This window comes from Herpailurus yagouaroundi, unplaced genomic scaffold (genome assembly GCF_014898765.1).
Source record: "Herpailurus yagouaroundi ecotype Mexico unplaced genomic scaffold, PumYag 159, whole genome shotgun sequence".
NCBI lineage: Eukaryota > Metazoa > Chordata > Mammalia > Carnivora > Felidae > Herpailurus > Herpailurus yagouaroundi.
In genome coordinates this window covers 77017296-77029901 of record NW_024412400.1, presented here as the reverse complement: position 1 = coordinate 77029901, position 12606 = coordinate 77017296, and the positions used below count along the sequence as shown (strand labels likewise).

General features: G+C 38.3%; 1 protein-coding gene across 12 annotated transcripts in view; it reads right to left on the bottom strand.

Moving 5' to 3' along the window:
* The window catches only part of VPS8 (VPS8 subunit of CORVET complex), a 256338-nt gene that overhangs the window by 68316 nt on the left and 175416 nt on the right, over positions 1 to 12606 (bottom strand). For 10 of the 12 annotated variants that reach the window (XR_005792281.1, XR_005792282.1, XR_005792283.1 and 7 more), the window contains 3 exons: positions 10357 to 10460; positions 4876 to 4957; positions 4471 to 4553 (listed from right to left, as the gene is read on the bottom strand). Coding sequence is in view for 9 of the 12 variants with exons in the window: in XM_040480980.1 (XP_040336914.1) it covers positions 4471 to 4553; positions 4876 to 4957; positions 10357 to 10460 (269 nt within the window). In the remaining 3 variants the exon portion in view is untranslated. Of the gene's footprint in view, positions 1 to 3288; positions 3797 to 4470; positions 4554 to 4875; positions 4958 to 10356; positions 10461 to 12606 lie in introns of those variants that run through there. The other 2 variants (XM_040480988.1, XM_040480989.1) reach the window with 2 other exon arrangements.

The following is a 12606-nucleotide window of genomic DNA, read 5'->3' as shown; positions in this document are numbered from 1 at the left end:
TGGGGTTATGGATCTGTGTGCTAACAGTTCTTCATAAATCTGGAAAATATGCAGCCAGTATTTCTGCAAGTAGTTTTTCTGTTCTGACTCCCTGTTTTCAGGATTCCATTTTATTTTGGGCTGTTTGAAATTGTCCCACAGCTGATAACTCTGGTTCATTTTTTTTTCCAATTCATTCTACTTACTTTTATTTTGGATTGTCTATATTGTTATGTCTTCAAATTCACTTATCTTTTTTCTGTTTTGGTGTCCTTGTCTGCTAATTCTAATATCCAATGTCATATCTGAGTTTCATTTTCCAACTTTTTTGCACACCTTGTAATTTTTGATTCAGTGTCATATGCTATTGGGACCTAGATATTTTTTTATTCCTAAAAGCATTTTTAAACTTTGTTCTGGGATGCAATTAAATTACTCGGAAAGTTTGATCCTTTCAGGTCTTGCTTTTAAGATTTGAAAGGCATGGCTGGAGCTATGTGTAGTTTAGGGCTGTTTCCTACTACTGAGTACTTCTGAGTACTTCACCCAATGTTCGGTGAATTATGAGGTCTTCTTCCTTCTAGTCTTGTTGTTGGTCTTGTGGGAGTACAAGTATAATTCCCTCTGATCCTTTCATGTCTTTCTTTCCCTGGCCTCCCTAGTTTCCTGAGATTGTGTACGTTTTGAGGAGGGCCTTTGGTCTATCTCCAGAGTTCTTTTGCCTGGTACTTGCCTGAAAACTCTGGGCATCTTGGACTCCTGACTCTCAGCGCCATCTCCTCAAAGCAATGAATATACTGGAAACTGGCTGTGATACCCCTTCCTGCACTATTGCCTAGAAAGTCTCTCAAGACATTAAGCTGGGGCAAACACAGGGCTTACTCTGTTTCCTGTCCCTCAGGTATCACTGACCTTCATTGCCTGATACTCAGTGTTTTTTTAAAACTATTTCATATACTTTGTCCATTTTTTGGGTTGTTTCAGGCAAAGGAGATAAATTGGGCCTCTGTTACTCCATCTTGGCCAGAAGTGGAATTCTTCCATCCTTGACCTTTTATCCACTCTAAAAATATTAAGTACCTACTGTATGCCAGGTGCCTCTGAGCTAGGTGATGGTGACAGAGTACTAGCAAAGTATAGTCTTATTCCCAAGCCCTTCTGTTCTAATGGTAAATAAAAATCAGTAAATAGGGGAGCCTGACTGGCTTAGTTGGTTAGGAGTCCAACTCTTGATATTGGCTCAGATCATGAATTCACTGTCATAAGAGTGAGCCCCCCCATCAGGCTCTGTGCTGAGCGTGGAGCCTACCTGGGATTCTCTCTCTCCCTCTCTCTCTGCCCTCCCCTGCTCTCTTTCAAAATAAATAAACTTAAAAAAATCGGTAAATAGACCTGATTCTTAGATGTTCTGTAACTCCAATTCTGGCCTTCTGCTTTCTTTGCTAATTCACTTCCTCCTAAAGTTCACTTAGCTTCAAGTATTGAACTACTACTTCTGTGTTGATGACTTCCAAGTCTATGTCTCCACTTTTATCTTTTTCTATAAACTCCAGTCTTGTATTCTCCCAAGGCTCACTGTTAGTCAATCACACTAACAAGTTCTTCTTAAATTTCCCTACCTCTAAACATCAAAAAGTCAAGTGGATTCTACTAATTTCCAAATTCATCTTCTCTTAGCCATTCTATGCAACTCAATTAACAAACTTTGAGTACCTAATACATTCTAGGTATTTCTATGCCTTCAGTCTTGATCCCTTTCAATTTATCCTATATAACATACAGGGTGAATGATCTTTCTAAAGAGAAACCTCATTCCATCATTCCTCTGCTTAAAATCCTTTGATGAGAATCTACAAATTTTAAAATTAAATCCGAAGTCCAACCTTATGGTTCACAAAGCAATTAAAGGCACAATCCCTGCAAGTCTCAAATTTCAGCTCCGTGACTCACCTTTATTCTTGTCTTATGTTCCAAGCATACTTAAACATTTGCAACTCCCCCAAATGTACCATGTTTTACCTCACATTCTTTGTATATATAGTTCACTCTGCTTAGAATAGTGCTATCTCCTTTTTTCCCCCTGATTCCTTTAGGCTATTTAAGATTCAGTTCAGACATCTCCTCCTCCAGGAAATCTTCTCAAATTACCCAATCTGTTTCAGAGATAAACTTTCTTTCTTTCTTTTTTTTTTTTTTTTAAGTTTATTTATTTTGAGAGAGAGTGAGCATGGGAGGGGCAGAGAGAGAGGGAGGGAAGGAGGGAGGGAGGGAGGGAGGGAGAGAGAGAGAATCCCAAGCAGGCTCCACACTGGCAGCACAGAGCTCAATGTGGGACTCTAACTCATGAACTGTTGAGATCATGACCTGAGCTGAAACCAGGAGTTGGCTGCTCAACCGATTGAGTGACCCGGCGCCCCCAGAGATGTACTTTCATTGGTACTCCTCTGCTAAAGTTATGTAGAAATTCAACTCATTCTAATTTATTCAAAAAACAAAACTATTATGAAGCTACTCGGCTCTTCTAGGTCAGGAGCTAAGCCTTTCATCTACACAGGAAATGACCAAACAGGGAAACATATAATAAACGAATAATTAATTAAACTCCTCAAAAGACCAGGCAGTGAAACAACTGAAAAGCTTATATGACACAATAGGAAAGAGAATAAATTAGGAGGTGAGAGACTTCGGTGGTAGCCTGGGTTTTGCCACTAACGGCGGGCCACGTACTAACTTTTCCATACTTTAGTTTCTTCCTTCATCAAGAAATTTCTGTAGTAGCCCTCTCCACCTCAAGAGGTTGTTGTGAGTTTCAAAGGAGATACTATTTGTGAAAACACCTTGAAAAAATAAAAATCTCCATACAAATATAAGGTAGAGTTACTATTACAGTAATCACAGCATGCAAATAAGGAGAACAAACTGAGGTTTGATGGGGGGTGGCAGGGAGGGGAGGGTGCGTGAGGGGTATTGAGGAGGGCACCTTTTGGGATGAGCACTGGGTATTGCATGGAAACCAATCTGACAATAAATTTCATATTAAAAAAAACTGTAACCAATTAAAAAAACCTGCAACAAATTTAAAAGGAAAAAAAATAAAAAATAAAATAAAAAATAGCATACACTCCTTATTAATGGGAGTAGAAGGTGGCAGGTACTTTTTCTACTACTGAAGGTAGAAATATGATAAGAACGCAGTTAAAATGAATGCCAAAAAAAAAAAAAATGAAATGACTGCCAATATAGCTCAAAATAAAGGGAAGGTTTTCTAATATCAAAAGCCTTCAAAGTCAGGAAGCTTGAAAAACAAAATTTTTAAAATCACCAAGAGAAAAATTGATTTTTATTTATTATAATTCATGTATCATCAAGTGTGGTTACAGCTCAACATAAAGCAAACTGAGAGAGGAGCCACTTTCGGCTTTAAGATTTCATTTTTTCTGATTTACTTGGTAAAGTATTCCTGCCTTATGAAAATATTACTTTATATATGACTAAAACACATTATGAAGTATTCCAAAATGGATATAAGAGAAGCAGTCTATATCAAAGACTTATCCAACACATGATAAGGACCGAATGAGATAATGCATGTAAAGATACATAAGCTGTGATGAGAGACTACGGATGCAGCAGTCTGTATCCGCAGAGGCCCAGACACTTAATACCAGATTGAAGTAGAGTTTGGCGAGCCTTAAAAGAGAGCTGACAGGGACATTCTTTATGGGAGAAAAATCATCTGAAAATTAGAAAGACCAATGGTATCACAGTGCTGTTCGATTTTTTCTTTCTCTTTTTCTTTTTCTTGGCGTGTCTCATGCTGCATAAGATGAAAGAAGACAAAATGGATTCCAAGGATAATTCCCACTGTTTCCCCCAAAATGTTCACAGGTTTTTCACAAAATATATCATAGGGTATTTTTAGCATTCTTTTGATGATGCTGGGAGTGTTCAGCCCTTTTTGCTGAGGAAAACAGGGTAAAATAATGTTTCCTACAAAGGCTTTGGACACAAAGTCGGCTAGAATCTAGAACAGGGGATGAAATCTTGAACATAACAACATTTTTTATGATGAGCTAGAAAATTTAAGTTACAACCAATAATTAGGAAATGCTGATATTAACTTCATTTGTAAGTTATCTTTTTTTTTTTAATCTAAAAATCATATTTAGCTGGAAATAAATGGTGATTCTCTCCCAGTTAGCATATGAATAGGAAGCTTGTACATCTGAATCCCAAGATAACAGTGAACATCTGAAGGCTGCACAGCCTAACTGAAGCTCATGGGTGTGTGCCAGGCAAACCTAGCCTCCTGGAGCACCAGGAAAGGTTCAAGGACGTCTGTCCTAAGTTAGATATTTAGCAATGCCAAAAATCAGCTGCATTACTCTAGAGACCCATGTAAACATTAGCTTCATTTGCCTGTTATTTAAACATAACTAAAATATTCACTGAAGTTGATCAACACTGAATCCCGCCCCCCTTTTAACTCACCTGTAAGATTCTTTGCAAGATGGATGGAAGGGCAATAAAAGCTGCCATGCTGTTTAGAACTTGCATGGTCAGAGATCTCAGAGCTGTTACAATAACAAAGTGTTAACATTAAGGTTAGTTTAAAATAAGAGGTTTTGGTTTTCCCTATAAGTTAGTGACAAATAGTGGATTTACCTAGCTTCCTAGAAACTTAGCTAACCGGGGCCAGCTGGATATTTTAAAGTTACTGTTGATAAGTAACAAAGCTACTATTATTCAAGACAAATGACAGAATTGGTGCCATAGAAAAAACTGAATATAAAAGGGGAGATTAACACTACACTATGATTTCATTAAGAAAAACTGTAATGATAATTTTTAGCAGATAATAATTGGCGATGGTGTAGGTGGACTCAATAAACCTACCTTCAGGGTGTAGATGAGGTGCAGCTGAACCAGACAGCTTCTGAGGGGCCATCATTGCCTCCAATAATGGAAACCAGAGTGCCTATAATGTCAGAGGAAACCACAGCGCTCTGTTATTTTTAAGATTAGCATCAGCATAGTGTTTTACAGGTTGAAATGTGCCTCTGACATACATTTGCTTGCAAAAAAAAAAAATTTTTTTTTAAAGAAAAGATGGAACACTTGACTGGGAAGAGAAAAGACAGTAAGAAACAATGACCATAGCTCAAACAGATGTCTTCACCATGCACCCTGGGAAAATAAAGAAACTGAAGTCAGTAAGTCTAGACCTTGGAACTATAATCTCCTGTGTCTCGGGAGAAGGTAGGTTCAAAGCAGACACGGCAGAGCCTCCAGTCAGGTTCTTGTATACTATGCTTTAAAACCATCACTGACCAAGTCTAAATAACCCTATGGGGGCGCCTGGGTGGCGCAGTCGGTTAAGCGTCCGACTTCAGCCAGGTCACGATCTCGCGGTCCGTGAGTTCGAGCCCCGCATCAGGCTCTGGGCTGATGGCTCAGAGCCTGGAGCCTGTTTCCGATTCTGTGTCTCCCTCTCTCTCTGCCCCTCCCCCGTTCATGCTCTGTCTCTCTCTGTCCCAAAAATAAATAAATGTTGAAAAAAAAAATAAATAAATAAATAAATAAATAAATAAATAACCCTATGTACTGCAGGAGAGAACAGAGAACAGCCCCTTCCACTACCTCATCTCCACCCCCTCCCCCATTTCTCTTTAGCGATGTCAAGCAAGATCAATCAATGAAGGTTATCCAAAAATTTGTTCCCACTCTCAAGCATTATTTTGTATTTCCTTAGTCATCACAGACCAAGAAGTAGAAGTTAACATTATTTCAATTAACATTTCCAACCACATCAGTAGATAGATCATCATTTATTCCTATTATGTTGGGTGCTCTATTAAATGATTTACACAAATTTTTTCATTTCAATCTTGTAACAGCCTTACACCGTAAGCATGACCTTCACTTGAGATAAGAACTGAAATTTAGAAAAGTAATTTGCCAAAGATCACACCGTCAGTAAACTGGTGCTGTGACTCCAAAATCTGTGTTTTCCTAAGCCTTGGGAAAAATCTTTATCATCAAAAATCAAACTAATACATTTCAAAACTTCGACTACGGTTTCTTGTTGGATAATCATTTACAAAAGCTTTATTTAACTCTATGTCTTGGGAGGAACCTATTCCTGCAAACATCTGGGAATCATGAAGAAAGGTCAGAGCAGAACAAGAGTGGTTCCAGGAAGCTCTGTAAATACAGAAGGGAAATGTGTCACCCATTACCTGACACTGTACAAGTCCTATGGTAGTGGAGATATGGGAGCCCCTTAAAGCAAAGGAGACAGGCTGAGGGTCCAGCAACTTTCCCACTGGGTGACCTTCCAACTGAAGAGCTCTATTGAAGAGCTAAGATTTTATACTGATGACTTTTCATGCATTCCAGTTCTTAAGATACTGGTTTTAACTTGGTTTTTATTTTATTGAAATTTTAATTTATTTTATCTAGTACTCATGAACTTTTAATCTTGTATTTTATTCTGAGATAGCTTTACTTAGCTTACCTTTTAGTTGCCTATTTTAGCTTGTTTTTATAACCACATCATTTATTTCTGTGTATTTTAATTGTGTAATTTAATTGTATATGGCAAAATTTTTACCTTGTTTTTTATATTTATTATGTTTATAAATTTGGTTTTTAAATTTTCTTATTTAATCCAGACAATTTAGAAGAAATACCTTTGTAAAGATTAGTTGTTTAATGAGTATAAATGGCAGCCTGGGGGGAAGCATGGTTGTAAGAGGTAATAGCCATGAAATGTGTTCACCCCCTACTTCCAGGAGTTATTCTTCTTTAACTAAATCTCCACATGAACCATCCCCTGAAAGCAACACAACTAAACTTGAATTCCTTTGTTATGTTATGTAATAAACAGCTTTCTTCTTAGGGAATTATATGCACAACAAAGCCAGATTCTTTATTATATGTGTATCAGGAAAGCCTTGTAAACAGATAAACAAAGGTAGGACAGGTAGAGATTCAACTTAAGAAAGGACAAACAGCCCAACTTCCTGCAGTCTGACTTTTACGTAAATACTCGTAACATTAAATCTTGTGATGACAACTTTTAGAAAAAGATACTACAAACAGTTCATCATTAAACTTTTGAGTACTTCAAATTTTCTAGTTAGTTTAGTGTCTGTGGCAACAGCTTTTGCTCTCTCTCTCCAAAACAAAACAAAAACAAAGCAAAGAGAATCAAGGACATGAAATCCCCCAAACTTAATGTTTTGGTATCACACAAAATCAGTCTAGCATTTTTCAGGCAATAAAGTAAGAAATTAACATTCAAATATTTTTGTTGTTGTCATAAAACTTGTTCAGAAATGAAGCAGAAACCAATTGTTGGAGAGTGGGGTCATAAAGAGAGTAGTGAGCATGTGTGTGTCCGCACGCGTGTGTGTGTGTGTCTAAGACAAGGATAGACAGACAGACTTTTCTTACAGGCAGCCAGTGAATGGTATAATAATAGTCTTAAAGAACGAAAATTTCAAAGGATAGGAAGAAGTCTAACATCTAATACCTTTATTAAAACAAATTCCAACTCAGACAAAAAAAAAAAAAAGAATAAATTTTCCTTTGGCCACATCAAAGGAAGCATTGTTCCCGTCTGATTAAGAGATACGGAGTTCAAATACAGTCAGAATAATCCCTAGAGTTCTGGAGGCATGGATTTTTATAACTAATTCTACCATTAATACATGTGAATCTGGACATATTTTCAGCTTATGTGAACCTAAACAGCCTTACTTAAAAGACATAATCATCGTTTTTTGCTTAAACTGTCCACGAGAAGTTGCGAGAGTCTCAAATAAGATACTGGAGAGGAGATGGGAGGGTTGAAAAGTGAAAAAGACTTAGAATTAAGTATATATGAACACAGCTTTAAGAATTCTACCCTATTATGTTCTCTACCAAAATATAACCATGTCCAAATACAGCCAGCTAACCAAAAGATAAATGAAAATAAAAACTTTAGGAATGGAAAAATCATGGCAAAAAGGACTGGTGTAAAGCTTATCATCCATTTAAAAAAGGTTGAACAATTTGTGGGAATTGTGGATACAGAGAAGAATGTGTTACTAGCCTTAATGAGGTAAAATAACATAACGTATTAAAATTAAGAGGGATGGAGAAGAGAGGTTGGAGCAAGCATGAGTTTGTACAAATTTCCTTACTGGCTTCGCATCACAGATATTATAAAAACTGAAATGTAATTATAAACATAGTAATTCCAATCTATTGCAGTCATTCAGATTTTTTTTAAGCTGTAGTGATCTTTATTAAGAGATAGTATGGTGCCGAAATATTGTTTGAAATTCAAAGAGTCCTCAGTTTTACCTAAGCTTCCTAAATGAGTTGGACACTATATTTATTTATAAAAGCAAGTATTTCGTGATCCAGTTTTCCTACAATCATGTTAACCTAGGCAGATAAAAAATATCTAGACTGATGGTCACCAAATGATAATGATGGTTATTTCTGGGTGATAGGATTTTATAGGGTAATTTTTTGTCAAAGTTTATTTATTTATTTTGAGAGAATGAGAGCAGGAACAAAGGAGGAGGAGCAGGAGGGGCAGAGACAGGGAGAGAAAGAGAATCCCAAGCACACTCAGCACTATCAGCACAGAGGCTTACACAGGGCTCGAACCCACGAACCGTGAGATCATGACCAGAGCCCAAACCAAGAGTCAGACACTGAACCAATGGAGCCACTGAGGTACTCTTATAGGGTAATTAAAAAAAAAACATTCTTCTATGTAACTTTCTGGATTGCAGGATTTTTAAAAATGATAACTACTGGGGCTCCTGGGTGGCTCAGTTGGTTGAGTGTCCAGTTGCTGTTTTGGCTCAGGTCATGATCTCAGTTTGTGAGTTCGAGCTCCACATTGGGCTCTATGTTGACAGTGTGGAACCTGCTTGGAATTCTCTCTCTCCTCTCTCTCTCTCCCCTGCTTGCACACAAGCACTCTCTTGCTCTCTCTCAAAATAAATAAACCCTAAAAAAAATGATGAATATGTATCATATCACATAAAAAATTTTTTTAATAAAGAAACAAAAATCACATCTATTATGTAAATGTGTTTGCTATACACATTTATCTTCTAAAAGGTTTTCAAAATTTATGGCCTAATTAAAAAATCCTCAACAAAAATGTAAAGCAGAAATTTACCCAACTGATAAGAACAGAAAACAAAAATAAGTTTATTACTTTCGTTGTAACATGTATGGCTAAACATACATAAAAAAATTTCTCCTACTTCCCATTTCGGAAAGCCAGTAAGAGAAAGGGGCTAGGTGGTGTCAAGACAGAGGCTGCAGCCTGGAGAGGCAGGCACAGAGGAGTCACGATGCCATATCACACTGTAACTTAACTTCCTTTTTAAATTTATCTTTAATGTTTTTATTTATTTTTGAGACAGAGGGAGACAGAGCATGAGCAGGGGAGGGGCAGAGAGGGAGGGAGGCACAGAATCTGAAGCAGGCTCCAGGCTCTGAGCTGTCAGCCCAGGTCCCAAGGTGGGGCTCCAACTCCCGGACTGTGAGATCATGACCTGAGCTGAAGTCGGACGCTTAACCGACTGAGCCACCCAGGCGCCCCAACACTGTAACTTAACTTCTTAAAACTGAAGCAGAATTTGGCTGTCAAGTCACATCTCGCCCCCTTAGTTTCTGCTTCGCTGCTCTAACTCCCACCTGCACCAGGTGCTCAACTCTACCTCCTTCCGTTTTGTGCTCTTCCTTGTGGCAGTCTGAATCTGTTACAGCAATGGTTCCAGTCTTGGCTATACAGTGCAATCATGTGGGAAGCTTTAAAACACACTGACAACTGGGTCCCAATCCAGAGACTTTAATTTACTTGATCTGGGGTGCAGCCTCAGTGCTGGGATTTTTCAAAGCTCCCCAAGTCACTGTAATGTGCAGCCAAGGCTGAGAAACCATATCGCAGCCTTCTCTGACCTTTTCCAGCTCTGTGTCCCTGGAGGGGTTCCCTCCAGTTCCTCATGCTCACTTTCCTCCACAGGGGATAGAAGAGATGATAAATGAGGACACGTCCAACAGTATCACTACACAGAATACACAAAATCTCAGTCCAAAGAGAACAAGGACATCTCGTATTCATGCACCTAAATTCTGCAGCACAGCCAGATCTAGGAATATAAAGCTTTTTGTGAGAACAAAGAGGACAGACACTCCTCATAATAACTTTAGGAGGCTTGTACTCCTGGGAGCACTAAACAGTGATTAAATCCAGCTGAATTAAACTCAGGTGGCTCAGAGGGCAGGGAAAAGAGAATTAATTCCGGGTTTCAGACCAAAACAGACTTTTTAAATATGCCCAAGTAGTCATTCTCCTACCTCTCTTTGCTGCTGGTTCAAATTATGTGAATTCCTCTGGCAAAGGGCAATTGTCTCTACCATGGTATCTTCAACATCCTTCAATGAAAGGTCCTCTTTGGCCTCTAGATTCAGAAAAATTGTTAACAATACTTAAGGATACATTACTGATAATCTCAGAGCTTCTGGAAAAAATTAAACTATTTTTTCTTTGCAGAGCCCTAGTTTTCCATTATATAATTCTTATATAATACCATTCTTCCATAAGAATGATACCAAGGCTTAGATTAAAAAACAGACAATTTAGCATAAGAGGAGTTTTCCATGTAAACATCTGACATTCACAGCACATATAAAGCACATCATACTTAACATTTTAATATGTTTTGGCTATGTTAAAGTCCCAATCCTCTGTTTGTGGGTTAGTTAGTGGAAAGGTTACTTTTCACCTTTCTTGCTCTTCCATTTCTTTTTCCATTTGTTTGTTTGTTTGTTTATTTCTTCATTCTGAGAGAGAGAGCATGTGTGTGTGAGCGGGGAAGGGGTATTGGGTGAGGGAGAAAGAGAATCCCAAGCAGGCTCTGTGCTGGTGGCATGTGACACGCCAACGTGGGGCTCGAACGCACGAACCATGAGATCATGACCTGAGCAGAAGTCAAGAGTCTGACGCTTAACCGACTGAGCCAGTCAGGTGCCCCTTCCATTTCTTAAGTGTAGGTTTAATATCTTGGGCCCTTTCCTTTTCATTTTTCAATAATTCCTCCCCTCCTATGGTTTCGACTCTTAGGTTCTTGCTAATAAATAAGTTTATTTATTCATTTTGAAAGAGAGAGAGAGAGCGCATGCGCGCATGAGCAAAGGAGGGGCAAAGAGAGAGGGAAGAGAGAGGGGAGAGAGAGAATCCTAAGAGGCTCCACACTGATGTGCAGAGCCCCAAACGGGGCTCGAACTCACAAACTTTGAGATCATGACTTGAGCCGAAATCAAGAGTCAAACGCTTAACTGACTGAGCCACCTAGATGCCCCACTAATAACTTCTGAACATACACCTCCAGCCCTTATTCTTTTCATAATCTGCAGGGTGAATTTTTGACAGACTCTGTCAGACTCTGCTTAATCGATGACTACAAGCACCTTGAACTTGTATGTGCAAAACCCAACCCATTTTTCCCACCTCAAATCTTCTCCTCCCCCTTCCCAAACTAAGTTAATGAAACCATCACCTCTAGGTCAGTTTATAACTCTCCATCATCTCTGATGCCCCACCCCCCTTCACCCACATGTCCAACTAAACTGCCACTTTTGCTGATTTTACTTTTGTGCCCTCACATGCCATGACTTCTGCCCTGTGGCTCTCTTCACCTCACGTTCACAACTGCAACAGCTTCTTAATTAAACTTCTGACTTCCAAATCTTGCTTCCCTCATTCTCCTTTATACTGTCACAAACACATCAGTTCTATCCACAAAAATCATTAAAGACTTCCAAGTTTTAAAAACAGAACATAAATAAACCTCTGACCCTAACTAAACATAGTTAACAGTCTGGCTCAGGTTCTCGCCCTCTGTGCTCTTAGGTCACTGCACCAGGTCTTACTCCTGAGGTTCCTGACCAGGCACTTTCATAATGATGTGCTCCTTAGCCCAGATGCTTTTTCCTTGCTTTTCCCAATCAAACTTCTATTCACCATTCCAGTCTTACTTGACAGGTCATGTCTTTCACAAACTATCTTTGATTCATCAGTTTCAAACCATTCCCTAAGTTTCCACAATCCTTTGCCACTCTCACTGTACCTCTTTTATAATACTTGATTCTTCTAGCATTTGATGTTTTCATTTACCTGTCTCTTTCACAAGATGCTAATTCTTTGGATGACGGCTATGTTAGCCATCTGTGTATAATCCACAGGAACTAGCACAATGTCTTGCAATTAGCAGAACCTCCCAAATTCTTAAGTATCTAGAAAAATATTAAATCTGAAAGTAAATAGTGGACATGAGACCATTACTGAGAAATTTATTGCTTCTTGCAGTGATTTTAGGGAAATCATTGCAGTGATTTTAGGGAAACATTCTTCTTACTTTTCCCTCAATCTTTTATGTAATGTCTGCAAAAATTATTAACAAGGAAAATATCATAAATGCAATAAATCTCACATAATCTGACTGAACAGAGATTGACAGTACAAAAATAATTATTAAATGTTTAGCTGAACTAAATATGGAAAAATCACTCAATTGTATGCTGAGGTTCCAAAAAGATTCAGTATAA